Source organism: Erythrolamprus reginae, chromosome 7, assembly GCF_031021105.1.
Source record: "Erythrolamprus reginae isolate rEryReg1 chromosome 7, rEryReg1.hap1, whole genome shotgun sequence".
In the NCBI taxonomy this organism is placed as follows: domain Eukaryota; kingdom Metazoa; phylum Chordata; class Lepidosauria; order Squamata; family Dipsadidae; genus Erythrolamprus; species Erythrolamprus reginae.
In genome coordinates, this window is record NC_091956.1 from 32,950,573 (window position 1) to 32,974,317 (window position 23,745).

Consider the following 23,745-nt stretch of genomic DNA (forward strand, 5'->3'; position numbering starts at 1 on the left):
CAACTGTGGCAACTTTAAGATGTTTGGACCAATTCCCAAAACTTCCCAGCTAGCATCTATATAGATATCTTAAAACAAAAAAACAGAGTTGCAAGGGACCTTGTGGGTCAACCCCCTGCTCAAGCAGGAGACCCTACACCATTACTGACAGATGGATGTCCTGTCTCTTCTTGAAAACCTCCTGTGATGAAGCTCCCACAACTTCTGAAAGTAAACTATTCCATGTGTTGATTGTTCTCACTATCAAAATTTTTTTCCTTATGCAGTCATCCACATTAATCCAATTCAATCATTCATATCGGCCAAGGACAATCTTGTGGCTCGTGGTTCCCATGCCTGCCAGCAGAGGTAAGTCTTCAGAGCTTTACGAAAAACCAGGAGGGAGGGGGTGGTATGTATCTCTAGAAGGAGTTCATTCCAGAGGGCCGGGGCAACCACACAGAAGGCTCTTCCCCTAGGCCCCACCAGACAACATTGTTTGGCCGATGGGACTTGGAGAAGGCCAACTCTGTGGGACCTAACCGGCCGCTGGGATGCATGAGGCAGAAGACGGTCCCCTAGGTAGTCTGGTCCTAAGCCATGTAGGGCTTTATAGGTCATAACCAGCACTTTGAATTGTGCCTGGAGACCAATTGGCAACCAATGCAGATCATGGAGTCTTGTTGAAATGGACAGCTCTTGGGAGCCCCACAATAACTTGCACGGCTGCATTTTGCATAATTTGCAATCTCCAAACACTCTTCAAATGCAGCCCCTTGTAGAGAGCTTTACAGTAATCGAACCTCAAGGTGATAAGGGCATGAGTGACTGTGAGAAGTGACTCCCTGTCCAAATAGGGCTGCATGGGGGTAAGGACTCTCCCCCCCCCAGGGTGATGGAAAGACAGATGGAATTGTCCCTGGGAGGCAAAACCCACAGCCAGTCCATCTTGTTGGGACATGCACAGAAGCAAAAACTTGCTGGGACACGCATGCGCACACGCAGGAGAAGTGAAGCACCAACATCAGCAGGAATGGGAATCTGCCCGGGTATTAATGTTACGCTGATTGGTATGTAGTTTCCTGGGTATGTTTTTTTTCCCTTTTATATAGATATATGTATATAGCAAAATACAGACATAGTGGAATATATATAGAGAGATTTATACATAGGCACTTATCTCAGCATAGTAGCCCATCTGATTGCATTTACATACACTTATACTGTAATTTAAGCTTCTATGCTTTCGCTGGGAATATATAATAGGCAAAGCTATGAGATTTTATGCGGTTACTCAGGGACAATGTGTGGTTTTCTTTTTTTACAAGCAGATCCCCAGAGAGAAATTGGGCCTATGTAAATACTGAAGAAGGAATTTGACAGGACAGGAACCAGGTACAATAGGGCACCCAAATTCATTCAGGGATTCAGTTGGGAAGGTACATAACTAAAAGTAGGAAGCCCTTTGAATTCCTGAACACTTAAAGAATTTGTTGGTGGATACAATTTTGCCCTTGCCCAATTCAGTCAGGAAAAACAGGGGTGGGGGAAGAACTAGGCAAATCTCAGGGTGTATTTCAGTGCTCTTTAATTACTGCAATCTAGAGAACAAAGCAATTAACTGCAAGACACCAGAGAGATAATGCAGAAGGTAGTTATTAACAGGAGGGGGTGGGGAGGTGGGTTGGAATAAGTGTGTGTGTGTGTGTGTGTGTGTGTGTGAGAGAGAGAGAGAGAGAGAGAGAGAGAGAGAGATGCATAATACCATTTAAAAAGCAGAAAGGCAATTATTTTTGTAGTCATTTTATACTAAACACATAAATGTTATAATCTGTTTATAATATTAGAACCAGGGTCGCGCAGCAGGTAGAGTGCTGTACTGCGGGCCACTTGAAGCTGACTGTAGATCTGTAGGTCAGCGGTTCAAATCTCATCACTGGCTCAAGGTTGACTCAGCCTTCCATCCTTCCGAAGTGGGTAAAATGAGGACCGGGATTGTGGGGGCCATGTGCTGGCTCTGTTAAAAAGTGCTATTGCTAACATGTTGTAAGCTGCCCTGAGTCTAAGGAGAAGGGCGGCATAAAATTGAATAAATAAATAAAAAAATATAATTTATGACATTCAGGAGTAGCTCTCTAGATCCTTAAGGAGAGCTTTAAAGACAGAAATGGCAGAGGTTTTTTGGGGGGGTTATAATATAAGGTTAAGCATTAGTCAATAACAGTTACACATCAAATTTCTATTAATATAAGAGTTATTAAAATAGCATCCTTATTAGCACATAGTAAATATTTCTGCAGTCGTGAGAAAGACTTGTCTGAGGAGGATTATGCTCATTGTTCTTACACTGAGAATCTACCGTGGGTTAGAAAATCTTGATCAGACAAGGTTAAAATGAACAAAAGAACTCTTCCTTTGAGATGTTAGGAATAAGTGCTACAATATAAAATTATCATCTTTGTCATAATTTTTTTATTTTTTCTCCAACACAAAGTTAAAAAACAATACTGTACATAGTTTCCAACACAAAATCCATCTTCGGAGAGGGGCGGCATACAAATCTAATAAATAAAATAAATAAATAAATTATTGTCAAACATATACAAATTTTTTCTTTTTACTTTGTAATCATTCAATGGAGGCTCTTATATCTCTTTCTTTCACAAAGTAACTGTAAAAAAACATATCATATCTTATATATTAAAAAACCTCTTAAATTATAGCTTTTCTCTATCTAATATTAAAACTTTACAATAACCTTTACATTAATTGCTGGTCATCAAATTCACTTCTTATTTGAATCTTACAAATCTTTTGAGCTCATTATTCCAAAAAGCAATTTTTGTATAATCTTTTAAGCCAAATAATTATATATAAAATAATTCTTCACATTGCAGCAAAAATAACTAATAAACCATAATTCTATATGTCTAATAAAATAGTTATTCTAATAAGAAAGTATATAATATTTTATAACAAAGTAAATTATATATACTGGTAAAGTAAATTTGAATATCACAACTAAAAAAAGCTAAGTAACTTTTTTTTAGTTTGAATATGTTTACACTAAATTATTCCAATAATATTTTTGTGTGTGTGTTATATCAATACTTAGTACTACCACCATTACTCATCTTCTCTATCTGGGTTATAATATTTAAAACTCAATCTTCGCGTCTCAGTTTTGTTGACAGTATCTTATTATTAAAACCATCAAAGCATCAATAAGTCTTAACTCTCCATCCATTCATAAAATTTTCCCCAAATTCTGTAATAATCAGAATCTTGTTTATCTTTTAGTTTTAAAGTCAGTCTATTCATCTCTGCATAATCCATAATTTTCTTTAAAACTTCTCTTTCAGCTGGTATTCTATTCAATTTCCAATTTTGTTCGTAGGCAATTCTCGCAGCCGTTACTATGTGTATGATTAAGTATATTTCTTCTTTATTAAAACCTTCCGGTAAAATAGCCAGAAGGTATATTTTTGGTTTCAATTCAATAGGCTTTTTCAGAATCTTCTGTATCCACTGTTGAATCTGTATCCAACATTTTTGAGCTTCTGAACAAGTCCACCACATATGATAAAAAGAGCCAGGTAAATCAGCACATTTCCAACATTTCATCGACAAATCTTTGAACATCTTAGCTAACTTCTCTGGTGACATATACCATCTATAAAACATCTTATATATATTTTCTTTAAATGCAGTTGACATTGTTATTTTATAATTCCGCTCCCATAATTGCTGCCAACTATCTGTATCGATTGTATAGCCTATATTTCTCATCCATTTTATCATCGTATCCTTCACCTGTTCAAAATCTAATGCAATATATAACAAGTATTTATAAAAACATTTAATCAATGTGTGCTCTTGACCAAATATAATCTGATCTATCATCTTGATGTTAGGCTAGGAATAATAACCCAGTTGGTCAGTTCCTGACACAGTGGATCAATGTTTAGGTGATGCCCCTAAAGAGGGACCTTGTACCTGTAAAAAAAAAACACTTAGTACTTAGACTTATAAACCACTTCATAATGCTTCAAGGCCCTCACTAAGCAGTTTACAGCACCCAATAATCCAGGTCCCTAAGTTACCCACCTTGGAAGGATGGAAGGTTGAGTCAACCTTGAGCCGATCTGGATTGAACGCCTGCAATATTGCATTCTATCCACTGCACCACTACCATATTTGGACTGCAAAAAATTTAGAAACCCAGAAAGTTCTAACCTACTGTCCTTTTGTTGTCTAGATTTTTACAACCATACACTAAGCAAATTTATCTGACTAAAATGTAACATTCTACTTTGGACTAGATGCGCCAATATGGCTCTTAAAACTCTTGACTCTTCAATGTATGTTTGTTTTTTATATATATATAATCAGGACAAATCATTCAGGTTTCTTGATAATTGAAGAACCTTAAAATAATAAGTACAGTGATCCCCCGCTCGTTGCGAGGGTTCCGTTCCAGGACCCCCCGCAACGAGCGGGTTTTCGCGAAGTAGCGCTGCGGAAGTAAAAACACCATCTGCGCATGTGCAGATGGTGTTTTTACTTCCGCAGCACTAGCGAGGAGCCGAAGATTGGGGGCGGCGTGGCTGTTTTAAAACGTCGCCGCCGGCATGGGGGGCTTCCTAGCAGCCCCCCAAACCCGGGTTGGGGGTCTGGGGGGTGCTGGCAAGCCCCCCATGCCGGCGGCGACATTTTAAAACAGCCGCTCTGCCCCCAATCTTCGGCTCCTCGCTAGCGGGCAGGCAGGCGGCGGACAAGCCGTTCGCTGGCGCTGGCTGTCGGCGCTTTCGAGCTGAGTCCTGGAGCGAATTCGCTCCAGGACTCAGCTCGAAAGCGCCGACAGCCAGCGCCAGCGAACGGCTTCTCCGCGCTGGCTATCGGCGCTTTCAAGCTGAGTCCTGGAGCGAATTCGCTCCAGGACTCAGCTCGAAAGCGCCGACAGCCAGCGCCAGCGAACGGCTTCTCCGCGCTGGCTGTCGGCGCTTTCCAGCTGAGTCCTGGAGCGAATTCGCTCCAGGACTCAGCTCGAAAGCGCCGACAGCCAGCGCCAGCGAACGGCATCTCCGCGCTGGCTCTCGCCGCTTTCCAGCTGAGTCCTGGAGCGAATTCGCTCCAGGACTCAGCTCGAAAGCGCCGACAGCCAGCGCCAGCGAACGGCTTCTCCGCGCTGGCTCTCGCCGCTTTCCAGCTGAGTCCTGGAGCGAATTCGCTTCAGGACTCAGCTTGAAAGCGGCGAGAATGAACGGCGTGGGCGGGCGAAGGGCGGGCGGCAGCGAGGAGTTTGCGTGGGCGGTGGGGAAACTCCTTGCTGATACCCGCTGCTCGCCCTCCCGCCAGCAAGAGGGGGAAGACCCAGGGAAGCCGCCCAGCAGCTGATCTGCCGGGCGCCATCTACGCATGCGTGCCCATAGAAAAAAAGGGCACACATGCGCAGATGGTGTTTTGACTTCCGGGTTGAAAAATCGCAAATTACCCTGTTCGCAATGGTCGGGGACGCAATAACCGGGGTATTACTGTACTTTATTTTCTTCTCATCTATGAAATAGTTGAATAACCAGGCTTTTGTAAATTTGCCATTAAAAATTAAAATACGTATACAGTGATCCCCCGATCATTGCGAGGGTTCCGTTCCAGGACCCCTAGCAATGATCGGGTTTTAGCGAAGTAGCACTGCGGAAGTAAAAACACCATCTGCGCATGCGCAGATGGTGTTTTTACTTCCGCAGCGCTAGCGAGGAGCCGAAGATTGGGGGCCGCGCGGCTGTTTTAAAACGTCGCCGCCGGCATGGGGGACTTGCCAGCACCCCCGGACCCCCAACCCGGGTTTGGGGGGCTGCTAGGAAGCCCCCCATGCCGGTGGCGATGTTTTAAAACAGCCGCGCGACTTGCCAACTGAGTCCCGAAGACAAACGTCAAAGGCGAACTTCCGCGTTTGTCTTCGGGACTCATTGGGAAGCCGCGCGGCTGTTTTAAAACGTCGCCGCCGGCATGGGGGGCTTCCTAGCAGCCCCCCAAACCCAGGTTGGGGGTCCGGGGGGTGCTGGCAAGCCCCCCATGCCAGCGGCGACGTTTTAAAACAGCCGCGCGGCCCCCAATCTTCGGCTCCTCGCTAGCGGGCAGGCAGATGGCGGACAAGCCGTTCGCTGGTGCCGCTCGCTCGCGCTTCCCAGCTGAGTCCTGAAGCCAATTCGCTTCAGGACTCAGCTGGGAAGCGGCGAGAATGAACGGCGTGGGCGGGCGAAGGGCGGGCGAAGGGCGGGCGAGCGGCAGCGAGGAGTTTGCGTGGGCGGTGGGGAAACTCCTCGCTGATGCCCGCCGCTCGCCCTCCCGCCAGCAAGAGGGGAAAGACCTAGGGAAGCCGCCCAGCAGCTGATCTGCCCGGCGCCATCTACGCATGCGTGCCCATAGAAAAAAGGGTGCGCATGCGCAGATGGTGTTTTTACTTCCGGGTTGCAAAATCGCCATATAGCCATTTCGCAATGATCGGGGTCACAATACCCGGGGGAACACTGTACTGTTAATTTGGAATTGAAAAATTGAGGCTTTCAGGTCTAGCAAATCAATGGTCTAAAGTTTTTTTCTTTAATGCTTTTTTCCTCAGTGTATTCATATGTACCATCGGTAAATCAAGTTTATTGGACTTCTCAATGAATGTTTAAAAAGAGCTAGTCATCTATTTTTCTACACTTGTGAAAACAGTAAATTTGAAGATACAATTTGCTCTTGTTGTCTGCATTTTCTGTATTAGTTTTTAAAAAAATACCACACATAATATTTGAAGAAAAATTAAAATGTGAATTTTGTTAAAAAATTCTAGATATTTTTAGTTTGGATTGTTGCAGAAATTGTTTTTGGAAATGGATTTACATGCATGATACCACAGATTCACTTGGATAATATGTTTCTGAGTGATCAAGATTTAATTTGTTTTTTAACGAGTGAAAAAGTATCATTTTTTCAAACATATAGAATGTATTTTATTTGTTATATCTGTTTTAGGGGGTTTACCTGGAGGGAGGGCGTTATTTTGTTTTTTCTTCTTTTTGTTCTTTTTTCTTTGTTTCATTAAAGCAATGCAAAAGAAAGGTAAATTTCAGCTTTCTTAATCTTCTGCAAAGATTAAGATTTTATCACTCTTAGTTGCTGTTCATAGCATTTTGTCCGCTTTCTTTCAGGGAGACTTAGTACTTTTCTCCCCTTTTGTAATCCTTCCAAATCACAGACATGTGGCAATTATTAATAGGAAAAATCCTCCAATGGATGATTTATTATCGGTAACCTTTATCCAACATAACCAATTTTCAGATGGTGTTCACAGCTGGAATAGGAAAAATAAACATTTCCCTGCATGCTATGATACTAATTTAGATTAGATATTCTGTGCTTATTCTGGAACAAAAAATTGAAAGGCAGCCACACACAATATATATTTAACATGACATAGACCTCTAACTCGGTTACTGCTATGATGAACAGCTCATACTGCATAAAAAAAAATTGGCATCCTGATTTTTACAGGCAAAAATATATAGATGATTTTTGCCCCCTAAAGTATTCATTCCAAAGATATGGAATGCCATTGATGATCAGGGAAGAATAAACATAACGTATGGAGGAAGCTGAGTTTTTCTTGTATCTCAGATAATTTTTAATGAGTTTAAAACTAAGGTGACATAATAGCCTTATAAGTAGTGATGGGCAAACCCAACGGTGTTCGGATTCGTCGAGTTCGGACAAACTTTACGCAAAGTTCGGCTGAACCTGAACCCAAACGGTCCGTAGCATCAAAGCTTCGCCCCCGGAATCCCACCGTTTTTTACTTTTACAGATGTTTTATTTTTATTTATTTTTATTTTTATGAAAAAGGACATCGCAGCGGCGCCACAAGCAAAGGGAGGTCCTTTCATGTAAAAATAAATTTTTTATTTTTATGTGAAAGGACCTCCCTTTGCTTGTGGTGCCACTGCGGCGTACTTTCACATAAAAATATTTTTTTACATTTTTACATGAAAAGACCTCTCTTTGCTTGCGGCGTCGCAAGCAAAAGGAGCTGGGGAATCCATCCTCCCTCCATTATTCTAGTGCCACCCCCAGAATCCAGGAAGTGATCACCTTGGTATCCTTAGCAACCTGCCGGTATACATGACATCAAAGCTCTGCCCCTGGAATCCCATTGTTTTTTATTTTAATGGATTTTTAATTTTTTTTAATTTTTAATTTTTATGAAAAAGGATGCTGCAGTGGCACCGCAAGCAAAGTGAGGTCCTTTCACATAAAAATAAAAATAAATAAAAATAAAAAAATCCATTAAAATAAAAAACGATGGGATTCCGGGGGCGGAGCTTTGATGTGACATATACTGGCAGGTTGCTAAGGACGCCAAGGTGATCACTTCCTGGATTCCAGGGGTGGCACTAGAATAATGGAGGGAAGATGGAATCCAGGAAGTGATCACCATGGTGTCCTTAGCAACCTGCTGGTATACGTGACGTCAAATCTCCACCCCCTTGCTATTCCCCCTTCCACTAGACAGGCTGCCGGCTTAGCCAATTAGCATGCCGCATGTTCTTTTGAGCTTTAAGGTGTCAGCCACTCACAAGCGCCACCGGGATCGACGCAAGGCAACGAGGGTAGATTGTGCCACACTGGACACAGGCAGGAGGTGGAATGAAACTGTGGATTGGATTTTGTAATCATTTGGAGTGGAACGGTGGCAGAAGCGGTAGCAAAAACGTATTGCGGCAAGAACTGGCCTTAAAAAATGCTGGAAAACTCCATAAATAAATTGTAAGGAATTTTAAAACTTCTTAATGCAATGCTCTCAGTTCATTCCTCTATTAGATATACACATGCATTCTCTCATGACAGAGGAAGTATATTCTCAGTTGCTTAAGCAAAAAGAATCAATACTCCTTATTTTGCTTAGAATTCTTTATCAGATGCAGAAGAAATTCAGATATAATACTGAATTTATTCTATAATATTACAGTGTACTGTATGGTAACAGTAGCAATTATTTTCATACTGTATAGCACACTAAGGAGACTATGGTATTCAAGTGAGACTCCAGATGTCTTAGGAGTACCTATTGCTATTAGTACTGTTTTCCTTGCTTGCCGCAGTCATTCTTTTTGCATTCTTCTTTGTATTTTGTGGCCTTCCCTTTTCTCTCCTGTCCCCTCCCCTCTCTTCCCATTGCATTCCTTCTAGGAACTGCAGCCTTTACTATCTGTTCTGTCTGGGTTCCCCCAGACCTCAACACCAACTGGAAAAAACAGCCAGACACTCTGGTAAAAGCAAAAGTACTTTATAGCTTACAAAATAAACACAGAGGAAAACCTGTTCTTCCCAACAGACAGGCTATAAGACTTTACAGCAGAGTCTTGATGTCCAGACAATACAGCAAGCTTCTTGCTGGCACACCCACCCCAAGGTTTCAGTAGTCAAAGGCACAAACCAGGATTCCAAGACGCCAAAGTTCACAGCCAGGTCCCAGGACTCCCAAAGATAATACTCCACAAGCCAGGAAGGGTGGGTCTGCCTTTTAGCCTTTCCAGAGAGCACCACACCCAAACTCAGCTGTTGCCTCTTTAGTGCTGAAAGTACCTAGCCAATTGGTCCCTTCGCTGTGTAGCTCTTCTCTGTCGCAGATCAATTATGGCTTGTGCATTTTCCTCTAAGGAATCCAGGCTGCTTGCTGGGGAGAGCTCCCTCTGGGGGGACTCTGGCTGTCCTCCCTCCTCCTCAGCCTGGGATTCCTCCTCCTCGTCTGCCTGCCCCTCCTGTTCCTCATCCTCCCCCTCTGAGCTGGAAACCGACAGAAGATCAGCCGTTCCCTGAGGGGCCTCAGACGGAACTACAACACCATCCCCCCGCGGAAGGCCCCTCCCCACCTGCCAGCGGAGAGGACGCGGTCTCTGAGGGAACTGGGCGTGAAAATCCCGAATAAGGTCGGGAGCGTCCAACAACGCCGCTTCCACCCAGGAGCAATCATCAGGGTCCCACTCCACCCATTGCACCTTGTACTGGAAGCAACCGTCCACCCAACGGGAATCCAAAATGTCATGTACCATAGCTTCAGGGAGGTGGTCCCGAACACACGGGGCAGGAAACACGGGAACATTGGGACGGAGCGGACAATCGGGAGGGACAGGGACTAACAGCGAATGGTGAAACACAGGGTGAACCCGCAAGTTGGCCGGCAGGGTGAGCTGGTAGGCCACCGGATTTATCACCCGCTCAATGGGAAAAGGACCCAGGAACCGGGGATCTAATTTGTGTCGGGGTAATTCAGAGGCTACGTATTTCGTGGACAGCTACACCTGATCCCCCACCACCAAGGGGGGCACATCCCGTCTGGAGCGGTCAGCCACCCTCTTGTAGTCCTCCTTGGCTTTATTCAGGTACCTCTTCACCATCTCGTGGACTGCCTGCAGCTCCGAGAGAAAGTCCTCAGCAGCAGGCACCGGGGAATCTAGGAGGGTCAAGGGAAAGAAGCGAGGGTGGAAGCCATAATTGGCGAAAAAAGGCGTGAGCCGGGTCGATGAGTGGCGAGAGTTGTTGAAAGCGAACTCCGCTACAGGGAGGAACCGGGACCAATCAGTCTGGCGATCTGCCACGACACACCTCAGGTATTGCTCCAGTATCCCTATGACTTTTTCTGTGCCTCCATCGGTCTGGGGGTGCTGCGTCGATGCGAGGCACATGGACACATTCAGGGCCGACATCAATTCCCGCCAAAACCGGGCTGTGAATTGTGTTCCCCTATCAGAGACCACTCGATCCGGAAGCCCATGTAACCTAAACACATGGCTGATAAACATTTGGGCCGTGAGTTGGGCAGTAGGCACCCTAGTGCAAGGTACAAAATGGACCATCTTCGTGAGCATGTCCATCACCACCATGACTACCATGAAGCGAGCAGAGGAAGGCAAATGAGTTACAAAGTCAATGGACACAGCACCCCAGGGTCTCTCAGGCGTGGGCAAAGGTTGCAGTAATCCTGGTGGGGCTCCAGTCACCCCCTTGGCCGTACGACACCGTACACAGGTGGCCACATAGGAACGCACATCATCTTGGATGCGTGGTCACCAGAATGTCCGAGAGACCAGCTCCAATGTTTTGAACAGGCCAAAATGCCCCGCCACTGGACAGTCATGACACTGGGTCATAATCAACCCTCTCACTGGGCCAGCGGGAACATACAGCTGCCCCCGGTACCGAAGCAGACCGTCTTGAAATGTCCAGGGGGAATTGGGTGTTAACTCCCGCACTCTCTGCGCTACAAACCCATCCTCCCGCTGCGCCTCCCGTAAACGGCGACGCAAGTCCACTGGGTCCTGAGTGGCAGCCAAAGCTGCAGGGGGTAGAACCGTCTGTAGAGGAGCCGGCTCCTTCGGGTGCGTGTACTCCGGCTTGCGCGACAAGGCATCTGCTCGAGGGTTCTGGGCGCTGGGAGTGTACCTGATGCGGAAATTGAACCGCGCGAAAAAGAAGGACCAGCGAATCTGTCTCTGGTTCAATTTCCGAGCCGTCTCCAAATACTCGAGGTTCCGGTGATCCGTCCGTACCTCGATTTGGTGACGGGCCCCCTCCAGGTAATGCCGCCAATGCTCAAAGGCGGCCTTCACCGCTAAGAGTTCCTTCTCCCAAATAGTATAATTCCTTTCCGAGGGAGACAATTTGCGGGAGAAGTAGGCACACGGAAACAACATGTCACCGGGACGATGGGCTTGGAGGAGCACTGTGCCAACCGCTACATCTGAGGCGTCTGTTTCCAACACAAACGGCCGAGCAGGATCAGGATGGCGCAGAAGCGGTTCCGCCATGAACGCTGCTTTCAGGGCATCAAAAGCCCGCTGTTCCGCCTCCCCCCAACCAAACGGGACTTGTTTTTGTAACAATCGAGTCAAGGGTGTGGTTAACGTGGCGTACCCCGGAACAAAAGCCCGATAGTAGTTCACAAACCCCAAAAGACGTTGTACGTCTTTCACCCATCGTGGAGGTTGCCAAGACTGAAGTGCGGCCACTTTGCCCGGGTCCATGGAAATGCCACCTGGAGACAAGGAATGTGCCCAAGGAATTCTACGGTAGTGTGGAAGAATTGGCACTTCTCCAGCTTGGCATACAAATGCTGCTCCCGCAACCAGAGCAGGACCCGGCACAAATGGTCCAAATGCAAGGCATGGTTCGGGGAATACACTAAAATGTCATCAAGGTAAATCACCACAAAATGGTCCAACATGTCCCGGAACACGTCGTTCATCAGATGTTGAAACACGGCCGGGGCGTTGGTGAGGCCAAATGGCATCACTGTGTATTCAAAGTGGCCGTAACGCGTGCCAAACGCTGTCTTCCACTCATCCCCGGCCCGCATCCGGACCAAATTGTATGCACTGCGCAAATCGATTTTGGTGAATACCGTTGCCGTCCGCAAACGGTCCATGAGTTCAGGGATCAAGGGCAAGGGGTACCTATTCCGCACCGTGATGGCGTTAAGGCGGCGATAGTCACAGCAGAGGCGAAGATCGCCCGTTTTCTTTTTCATGAACAAAACAGGGGCAGACAAAGGGGACTTGGATGGCCGAATAAATCCCTTGGCCAAATTCTTCTCAACAAACTCCTTGAGAGCCACAAGCTCCGGCTCGGACATGGAGTACAAACGACCAGCCGGGAGCTTGGCGTCAGGGAGCAGGTCTATGGCACAGTCGTACGTCCGATGTGGTGGTAGCCGATCCGCCTCCTTCTCGTTGAACACATCGGCGAACTCCTCGAGGCAACGGGGTAACTGGATCGCGGGAACTACTGGGCCGTGGGCTGCGCACACATGTCGGTGGTGGTCCACGCACTGCAAACTGGAGAATGTGACCAGGTTCTGAGACCACACCACCTGCGGGTCATGCGCGCGCAGCCACGACAACCCCAACACGAGGGGAAAATGAAGCCCCTGGGTAACATAAAACTGCAGGGCCTCCTCATGAGTTCCGATGCACATCTGCACCGGCAGAGTCTGGAAACGGATGGGACCAGCCAGCAATACCCGCCCATCGATGGTCTCCACAGTTAACGGCGGGATGACAGGACAAAGGGGCAAGGAATGGCGTTGGGCAAAGGCTTCGTCCAAGAAATTTGTCGTCGCCCCCGAATCCACGAGGGCCAACGCTGGATAAGTCCGAGTTCGTTGCGCAATATGCAAAGTCACCGCAAGCGTCAGGTGTCGAAACGGTCCGGAGTCGGTAGTCGTGGAGTCAGAAGAAAGTGGGATCCCCGCCCGACCTAGTGTTGCCACCAAGCCGGGCCCCCCTCGTTTCCCAATCGTTCCGGCGACGGAGGACATCCAGACGAAGGCCCCGCCATCAAAGAGTTCATGACAGGGACGGGGACACAAGGGGTTGTCTCCTGGGACTGCACGGGAGACGCCATGGGAAGCACGGGAGAGCTGGAGGGTACGGGAACGACGGCAGCCACCATGCTCCGCCTCTTGTGGGGACAAACGACAGCAAAATGTCCCGGGGCCCCGCAATAGAAGCACAACCCAGCTGCCCGCCGACGCCCTCGTTCCTCCAGGGTCTGTTGGGGTCGTGCATAACTCACGTCCATTGGCTCCCCGGCGGCAACACAATCCATCAGGCGTGGAGGCAGCGCTGGTGAAAAACGTCGGGGCGCAGGGACCGGAGCTGGGGTGCCTGCGGTCGACAACCCCCGCCGCTGAACAGGTGTCGACGGGACGCCTGACGCACGGGGGTTGGACCGTCCCGCTCGACGGACTTCCCTGGCCAACAGCCTGGCCTCTATTGCCAAGCAATGCCGCTCCAAAGCGTCCAACGTGCCGGGCATCACCTCATGCACCAGTTCATCCAACATAGTGTCTGATAGTCCGTCCTGAAAGGCCTCGATCAGGGCAGCCTCATTCCACTGGACTTGCCCGGCCAGAGACCGAAAGTCAGCCATGTAGTCCACCAGGGGGTGCGAACCCTGGCGTAGTTGCTTCAGCGCCCGTGTGGCCGTCTGCTCCTGCACCGGGTCCGCAAATTGGTGACGCAGCAGGTCACAGAAAGCAATGTAGTTCTGGAGTAGCGGGTCATCCCGGGCCAGGTAAGGTGCCACCCACGACGCTGCAGGGCCAGCCAACAAACTACACAGAAACGCCACCTTGTGGTCATCCCCTGGGAAGTGCATCATCTGGGCATTGATAAAAAGCTGCACCTGGCTCTGGAACGCAGAAAACAGCCGCCGGTCCCCCCAGAACTTTTCCGGCATCGCCACAAAACATTTCCTTCTGGGCAAAGGTGCTGGAGGAGGTACCACAGGTGCCGCCTGGGGTGGGGCCGCCTGGGACAAAACCTCCACTTGGCGTTGTAATAGCAGAACTGTCTGGGTCAACTGAGCAATGTCCCCTCGCAACTCTGCAAAGACAGCCTGCATGTCAGCTGCAGAAACATCCATGGTGGCAGGCAAAAACAGGAAGCCGAAAAGCAAAAAATGTCCAACAAGGAACCAGCAGCAGAGAGCAAGAAAAAGAAACAACCAAACCACCCCTCCAAAATGAGCACCAGGTGTCTGGTAGTTGGTGGAGTATTATACTGTTCTGTCTGGGTTCCCCCAGACCTCAACACCAACTGGAAAAAACAGCCAGACACTCTGGTAAAAGCAAAAGTACTTTATAGCTTACAAAATAAACACAGAGGAAAACCTGTTCTTCCCAACAGACAGGCTATAAGACTTTACAGCAGAGTCTTGATGTCCAGACAATACAGCAAGCTTCTTGCTGGCACACCCACCCCAAGGTTTCAGTAGTCAAAGGCACAAACCAGGATTCCAAGACGCCAAAGTTCACAGCCAGGTCCCAGGACTCCCAAAGATAATACTCCACAAGCCAGGAAGGGTGGGTCTGCCTTTTAGCCTTTCCAGAGAGCACCACACCCAAACTCAGCTGTTGCCTCTTTAGTGCTGAAAGTACCTAGCCAATTGGTCCCTTCGCTGTGTAGCTCTTCTCTGTCGCAGATCAATTATGGCTTGTGCATTTTCCTCTAAGGAATCCAGGCTGCTTGCTGGGGAGAGCTCCCTCTGGGGGGACTCTGGCTGTCCTCCCTCCTCCTCAGCCTGGGATTCCTCCTCCTCGTCTGCCTGCCCCTCCTGTTCCTCATCCTCCCCTTCTGAGCTGGAAACCGACAGAAGATCAGCCGTTCCCTGAGGGGCCTCAGACGGAACTACAACACTATCCAGACTTTTTTGTCTTCTTAACAGTTATTAAATCTGGAGTGTTATATGGCAGGTACTTGTCTGTTTGAATTCAAAATCCCCAGAGGACTTTATATTCTTCATTTTCCGTGACTTTAACTATTTTATGGACCACCACTTTCTGTCATTATTTTTGCATATGCAAACATGTGAAATCACAGTTACCAATTTCTAACTGGTGTTAGCCTACATTTGCATCAAGTTCTCAAGAATCTAGGATATCATAATATATCAGCATAGTATATGTGTGAATCCAAGTCTTTTGTTTAGCCTTTGCAATTCACAGATGGCAAATTTGTCACTGTGCAGTTTTTTAAAAAAATCCAATGTTGGGGGGAATATGGCACCCAGTGGCCCAATAACAACAGGGACCAGCACAACTGGTTTATACCTTAATCTTTCAATTTAAGTCTTGAAATATTATGATCTTATATAATTATTTGTCTTCTATTCTACTATCTCTAGTATTGCCACACCAATTATTCAGGTTTTCTCCTTTTCAGCTACAGTTATGGCATGTTATGTGACAATAATTCATCTGGTTGTGTTCAGAAGTCCACAATATTTTAACCTGCTGGTTTTCATTTTTTTCCCAATGATATAATTCCACCAATTCTTTTTTTTAACTGAATATGATAATTTTTTAAGTTTTAAACATTTTATTAGGTTATAAGATAAGATACAAAACGCAAAAGTAGATAGGAAAGCAGGGAGGGGAAATGGGGGAAGAGAAGTGACGAAGGATTGGGAAAAAGAAAAAAAATACGTTAACTTCCAACTCCTTCTGTTGCAGTAAAACAAGGCATTAATATCAAACCACAACTTTTAGCTTTTTCATAGTAATATCGTATAAACCAGCCATTTCTGTGAGCAGAATATGATCATTTTATTTTTTTAAATTTTTTAATTGAATTTTATTCCAAGACAAGACAAGGACACATACAAAAACATATAACATAAAAAAGGAGCCAAAGCTGCTCCATACTTTTCAGAAGTCTAAGAAGTTTAAATACAAGTCTTATAGATCATATTAAGAAAAGGTAATACAAAGAGATAGTGAAAGGAAGAAAAAAGTATAAACTATCACTAATTACTATTTACAAAAGTTTGCATAGTTTTGTACCATCTGATATACATTTACAATTATTTACAATAGCATTCTTTTATCCAGCTACTCATAGAATTTGTACCAAATTTTGTAATAGTCAGATTCTTCTTGTCCCTTTAACCATCTTGTCATCATGTCCATTTCAGCACAATCAGTAATTTTATTTATTATTTCTTCTTCTCTTGGAATTTCGGTATCTTTCCATCTTTGAGCGTAGGCTGCCCTGGCAGCCATTAGAATATGTATTAGTAAATATTGGGTTTCTTTTTTATACTTCTGGGTAGGAATTCCTAATAAAAAGAATTCTGGTGTCTTTTCTATTTCCTCTTGTACTACTGTATTTCTTTTAACTACTTCTCGATTAAGTTCCAATAGTATTCAACTTTAGGGCAGGTACACCATTGGTGATATTACGTGCCTATCTCCTTTTTGCACTTCCAGCAATTTGGTTGAAGATTCAGATACATTTTGGCAAGTCTGTTGGGTGGCAAATGCCATCTATGGAACATTTTCATCTGGTTTTCTTTAAATGCTGTGGATTTTGTTATCTGCCAATTGTATGTCTATGAATTTTCCCATTTGTCCATATCTATTGAGTGCCCAAAATTCCTGCACCAACTACCGTATTTTTCGCTCCATAAGATGCAGTTTTTTTCCTCCCAAAGTAGGAAGAAAAATCAGCCCCGTCTTATGGAGCGAAGATGCAGGCAGGGAGGGGGGAGAGACTGCGAACTTGGAAGCGCCATCCCGCCGGCCGGCTGGCTGGCTAGCTGCTACCTGGCCCCCTCCCTCCCGGAGGAGGGTCTCCCTCCGCACCACCAGCGGCGCTCCCCCCGCCACCCAGCCAGCCAAGCCCCGCGCCCGCCAGAACCGGCTCCTCGCTCTCCCCCCGCTGCCCGCCGCATTTGCAGGAGGTGGGGAGGGTCGGGCGGCCCGCCAAGGCCAGGAGGGATGCCGCTGCCCCCCCTTCCCTCTCTCCGCCCGCCGCTGCGCCTCCTTGACGCCGAGAGGAAATGCCGGCAAAGGTTTTTCTCAGCGGAGGTCTTCAATGTCGGGGGCGCATGGGCGGTTGCGCGCGCTCCCTATCTCCCTGCTAGCCCACTCGGAATATTCAAAATAAGAAAAGCCTTTGCCGGCGAAGGTTTTTCTTATTTTGAATATTCCGAGTGGGCTAGCAGGGAGATAGGGAGCGCGTGCAACCGCCCGAGTGCCCCCGACATTGAATATCACCTTCGCTGGCCCCGCCTCTCCTGCAACCCCCTTGCTGAGAGCCCGGGACGAGAGTGCTTTCGGCAAAGGTGAGGCGGGCAGGGCGTGCGCGCGTCACTGCTGAGAAGAATGGAGAGAGAACGAGAGTGAGTGAGAGCAACAGACAGCAAGATAGAGAGAAAGTGAGAAAGAGAGAGTGAGAGAAAGGGGGGAAAGAAAGAGATAGCAAGAGAGAGAGAACAAGAGAAAGAAAGAGCGTGAGAAAGAAAAAAGAGAGAAAGAGTGAGAGAGAGAGAAAGCAAAAGAGACAGAAAGAAAACAAGAGAGAGAAAGTGAGAAGAGAAAGAAAGAGGGGGAGAGAGAGAGAAAGAGAGAGGGGGAGAGAGAGAAAGAGGGAGAGGGAGAAAGAGAGTGGGAGGGGGGGGAGAGATAGCAAGAGAGGGAGAGAGAGAAAGAGAGAGGGAAAGGGGGGAGAGGGGGGAGAGAAAGAGAGAGGGAGAGGGGGGAGAGATAGCAAGAGAGGGAGAGAGAGAAATAGAGAGGGAAAGGGGGAGAGAGGGGGGAGAGAAAGAGAGAGGGAGGGAGAGAGAGGAAATAAAGGAAGAGGAGAGAGAGAAAGGAAGAGAAAGAAAGAAAGAGGGATAGAAAGAGAGAGAGAGAGAGAGATGCTCAGTGAGCCTTTCTTTGAAGTTGCCTTTCTTTCTTTCTTTCTTTCTTTCTCTCTTTCTTTCTTTTTCTCTCTTGCTCTCTTGCTCTTTCATTCTTTTTTCTTTCTCTTGCTTTCTTTCTTTCTCTTGCTTTCTCTCCTTCCTTCCCTCCTTCCATTTCTTTCATTCCCCCTCTCTATTTTTATTTCTCTTTCTTTCTCTCTTTCTTGCTTTCTTTCTTGCTCTTTTTCTTTCTCTCTTTTACCTTCCCTTCCTCTATTTCTTCTTTTCTTTCTCCTTCCTACCTTCTTCCCTCCCTCCCTCCCTTCAGTCCTTCCTCTCTTACTTTCCCCTTTCATAAGTTTCCTTGCTTCCTTCCTCTGTTCCTGTCCCTTCCCCTTCTTTCTTTCCTTCCTTCCTTCCTTCCTTTCCTCCCTCCATTTCTTGCTTTCCTTTTCCTTCCTCCCTTCTTTCCTCCCTCACTCCCTTCTTTCACTCCTTCCTCTCTTCCTCTCCCCTTTTTGGCTCAAAATATTTTTTTTCTATTTTCCTCCTCTAAAATCTAGGTGCGTCTTATCAGCAGGTGCGTCTTATAGAGCGAAAAATACGGTAATCATAGTATCATTTACCATATTACTTTCTATTTTGGACCTTATCATATACTTATATATTTTCCCTATCATTTTTTCTTGATTTTTCATAATTATTTTATCAAAACTTGATTTCCCTTTCTGAAAAGGGTGGTTCTTTTTGTCAGCCAAAAATCTTGCTTGAATCTGAGTGTATGTCCACCCTACCCTACCCTCATCATTTAGAACTTGCCTGGTTTTTAACTCTAACTTGTAATCTAAAATATCTTTATATCTTAATACTTTTGTGCTTTTGTTTAAGTTTGGATGTCTTATTGCATCCATTGGTGACATCCAATCTGGGACGGTTGAAACATGATTTTTCTTAATTTCTAACCAAACTTGTAATAATGAATTTTTAATTATGTGGTTTTAAAAATATTTATGTACTTTATATTTCTCATACCATGCGAAGAATATGATAATTTTAAAGATGTTCCAGTGGATCATTTTGGTGACTGTGTTATGTCATCGTTTATAATCAGTTTGTGCAGAGTTCTTGCATGAACTGAATATATGTTCTAGCATTTCTTCTGTTTCTGTGCACAATTTGCCTATACTGTATATGTTTCTGCTAATATACATTTTACCTGCTGAATTTCTTGTAACCATGAATCTAGTCACAAACAATTTCCACCAACCTAGAATGGACACAGTTCAGATGCACTCAAGTAACCTATTGTCCATCATGGCTATGAAATTGGCTATATTATGCTCCAAAGAGGTTGTGATTAAAAGAAAATCAAATGCATTTTACAGACCTACAGTTCTGCCAAGAATGACACCACTTTAAACAACACTTGCCTGACCTTGTTGAAAAAGAAAGGTCGTTCTCATTTGCGGGTAATCTATTCCTGTTTAAATCAGCTGATCATAGCAGAAGGCAGCACAGTTAGCATGCCAGAATGCATATTTTAGCCAATATCCTGAATGCAGGCTCTGGAAGACATCTTGATTAGGAAGTAGCCATTGCAATCCTAAATGTGACAGGCTTATAGCTTCAAATCATAAGACTGTCTCTTTCAAGGCAGTGTTGAAAATTGGATTCAAGTTCTGTACATGGCCAACTGAAAAGTAAAAGGCATTGTGCCCAAGTACAAATGAATTGCACATTGTCTGTCTAATATGAAGTGTAACTGTATCAGTTCCAGAGGTTTTCAAACTCAGCAACTTAAAATCCCAGAATTCTGGGAGTTGAAGTCCACAGGTCTTAAAGTTGCCGAGTTTGAAGCCTCTGAGTTAGACTAAACAAGGAGTTGCAGCTTTTTAAAGGACAGTAGGCATATTTGAAAATTTACAACTATTATTAGATTAAATTAAATTCATATGATAATAAGTGAAAACCCCTCAACCCACATAATTATTTTATTCTGACAAAATGTCTATGGCTGATTAAAAAAAAACAAGATTAAAAACATTTTTATGTATTTAATCTCTTTATAAAGGAGATAAATACAAAAGATCACTTTTCCGTGGTACTACTTTCATAATCGCTGTTGGGATGAACAAACTTGGAGGCCTCTTCTCATTACTTGCTTCACCACTAATGAATATGATAGCTTTAAAAGGAATGGAACAACTCCAAAGGATTGAAAGTGCTCTACAGTTTAGATCTTTTGCTGTGCAGCTGAAGGAAGCCAAGGAAGGATTTCTATTGGCTGACAGGCTCACAAGGACACGATGTCATAATGTAGAAAATGCCCCATAAGAGCTGGTCTCCGCCAGAGCTTCTTGGCTTCCAGTCTGCGCTGTCTAGCGAGGCAGGTGGAGGCCACAGCTGCTGCACTACTCAGAACAAGGGTGAGCCTGCCAAGAACTAAGAGTGGTGACATTGAAGTCTGTGGCCAAGCTGCTGGGGACATGGCAAAAAGAGACGTTTCGCTTCCTGCCTCCCAAGTAAAAAATAATGAGAAAAGAATAATATACACAGGTAATCATTTCCATTTCATTGCTGGCTTAAAGAAATTAATTCTAAGTCGATCAAAACAATAGCATTCATTATACAAGTGGCTTAGAGGAAGAAATGTGATGTTCAGTTGAAGCCTCACATATGGAATTACATAACACCACTGTATCCTACTCTGTAAGAATCTGTTTACTAATTATGCGGCTGAAAGAGCACGAAGAAAAGAAAATTACAGAACCTTACCGAACCTGGGAGAGGAATTTACATCTGCAGCCATGCAACCTACATCCTGTTTCAGCACACTAGATGCCGTTTAAGTGAACAAATACATACAGAATGGAGCCTACATATATTACCAGAGCTTTGGGAAAGGTGCAGTATTGTCTGATATGAAGTATTATCACAATATTTGGTAATAGGGGCAGTCAAACATAATGAGGGTAAAAGCTGTGAAGATTTTCAGAAGTAATATCAAACACACATGGAGAATGCTTTCAAAACAATGTCATGCTGCTGTAGCTATAAACAAAACAATAAAAATTATAAGAAATGGTATCTACCTATCCATCCATCCATCCATCCATACTCTATTTCCCCAAAAAATAAGGCATCCCCCGATAAGCTGAATCGGGCTTTTGAGTGCATGGCAATAAGGCCAAGTGTTTATTTCAGGGTTCAAAAAAATATAAGGCAGGGTCTTATTTTCAGAAAAGTAATATATATATATATATATATATGAAGGTCTTGGCATATTCGGGTTTCTTCCCATGTAGGATTTAGAGATTTCTGGCGACGTTTCAACGAGGTCCCACTCGTCATCTTCAGGCTGGTGCTTCTGTCCTTGTTCTAGGGCGAACACAGCAAGACCTGAGCTGACTTCCCTCTATAAATACTGGTGTGTGTGTGTGGTTTGATGGCTCAGCAGCTGCAAGCTGTTTTGAAACTTCATGGCGAGTCAGTGGGGTAACACCTGAGGTTGTTGATGTAATTGATGTATGCTCATTAGTTGATGTTTGTGGATTGGGGGTGATTCCTGAGTAGTTGGAGCTTGCAGGCTACTTAGCTGTTTTGTAATGTGTGTCTGGAGTGTAACAATTTTTGTTTGGCTGCGAGTTTTTGGTCTGGTCATGTGTTTATGGTGTTTGTTGGTTTGCTTTGTGTGCAAGTCAGAGGGGGCTGCAACAGTTGGGAGCACTGCTGTAGTTTGGCTTCTGGGTGGTGGTTGAATTTGGTCTGTAGGGTAAGTATGTGTTTGGGTCTGGTGATTGGTGATTGGTGGTAGTGTCCTGTGTTGTTCTGAGTCTGGTTTCAGTTTGTATGGCTGGGATACGTTTGTTAATGAGGGCTGGTTTCCAGATGTCTGGTAGGCGAGAGGCATCATCCCGCTTGTTCATATTGTGGGGATGTTTTTCTATCTCAATGGCTTCCATGATTATTCTTTTGTTGTAGTGTTCTGTTTTAGAAATTAATTTAGTTCTGTCAAAATCAATTTCATGTCCTGTAGTTTTGAAGTGTTGGAAAAGGGAGGAAGTTTTTTCTTCTTTCCTTAATGCATTCTTATGTTCTGCAATACCTGCATTTACTCTCCTATTAGTTTGTCCAATATATGTGGCTGGGCAGATTTTACATGGTATTTGAGAAACTCCTTGTTTTTCTAACAGATACATACATACACACACACACACACACACATACACACAAACACACATACATATATATAATATCTGTGGAAACGTTCTGCAGTTCCAAATAATTGAAATGTTTTAAAGTTTTGAAGTTTTGGGCCTAAAATTAAATCATGAGAAAATATTTGCCATTTACCCTACTTTTTGGAGTATAAAAATGCACTTCCCTCCCCCCCAAAAAAGAAGTTGGAAGTGTTGGTGCATCTTATACACCAAATACTGCCATTATTGGCCTCACAAACATCACCCCGAGCGTCTCGCTTTTGCCAAAGGCTGCCCCTTTTTTGCAAAAAAAGGGCACATCAAGGGTTTGAGAGGCTGCAGAGTGCTCCTGGGGGCTAGGGAAGGCAAAAATGAAATGCATGGAGGGGGAGGTAACAAATGGGCCAATTTTTGCAAAAATGAGGGCATTTTTGCCCTTCCCAGCCTCGATGAGCACTCTGCAGGCCACTCAAAGCCTCTGAATTCTCAATTTTTGCAAAAAAACAGGCTCATTTTTTGCCTCCCAAACCCCCCATACATTGCGTTTTTGCCACCCCCGAGCCGCCTAAAGCCTCTGTGTGCCCTGTTTTTACACAAAAGGGCTGCACAGAGAGATTGGGGGGCTAGCAGAGTGCTCCTGGGGGGCCAGGGATGGCAAAATTTTGTTTTTCTTGTTTACCTCTTCAAAATCTTGGTGCGTCTTATTCTCTGGTACGTTTTATAGCCCAAAAAATATAGGTAAACCTTTTTTTGTGAGAGTGGATGAAATCCTTGCATGCTGTTATTCTTATGACAAAACTGTTATTTATTTTTTTAAATGTTGAAGGTGTTGAATATGCATTGGGGTAATGTAAATAGTTGAATGTAGATTGTTGCAATGTGATTGGTTGAGAAAGTGACAGTTGTGTTTAAGTGGGAAAATGAAAGTATAAAAGAGGCGAGCTGACACTGTTTTAGTCAGTCGCGTCTAGAGCTGAAGTCACTATTGCGATGTTCCTTCCTGCTGCTGAAAATAAAGAGATTTAAAAGAGCTGACTGCCTCAGTATTCCTCAGAAGGCATAGATATTCTGTCACTCTGGATAGAGTGAAGGGGACAGTATTTCTCTTTACTATGCCATATTTTGCATATTCTCTTTTTGCAAGGTCCAGTCTTCAGTCTGTGGTTGCAGTGAGGGAAGATGCTATACCAAATAGAGACAAGCAGTATCTGCAAGCATATATTTGTTTCTATAACGACCATATTGTTGTTTTTCACTTCAGCAAAATAAGTATTCATTTTTTCAGATATTCATCTTATTTCCTCAGAGACGGGCAGCATACAAACCCAATAAATGAGTG

The 23,745-nt window shown here is 45.0% G+C and overlaps 1 protein-coding gene across 1 annotated transcript in view; it reads left to right on the plus strand.

Moving 5' to 3' along the window:
• Window positions 1-312: 312 nt before the first annotated feature.
• Window positions 313-23,745, plus strand: part of SPMIP2 (sperm microtubule inner protein 2) — a 34,342-nt gene continuing 10,909 nt past the window's right edge. The window contains exon 1 of the mRNA XM_070756583.1: window positions 313-348. Coding sequence (XP_070612684.1) covers window positions 333-348 — 16 coding nt within the window. The 5' untranslated portion in view covers window positions 313-332. The remainder of the gene's footprint in view (window positions 349-23,745) is intronic.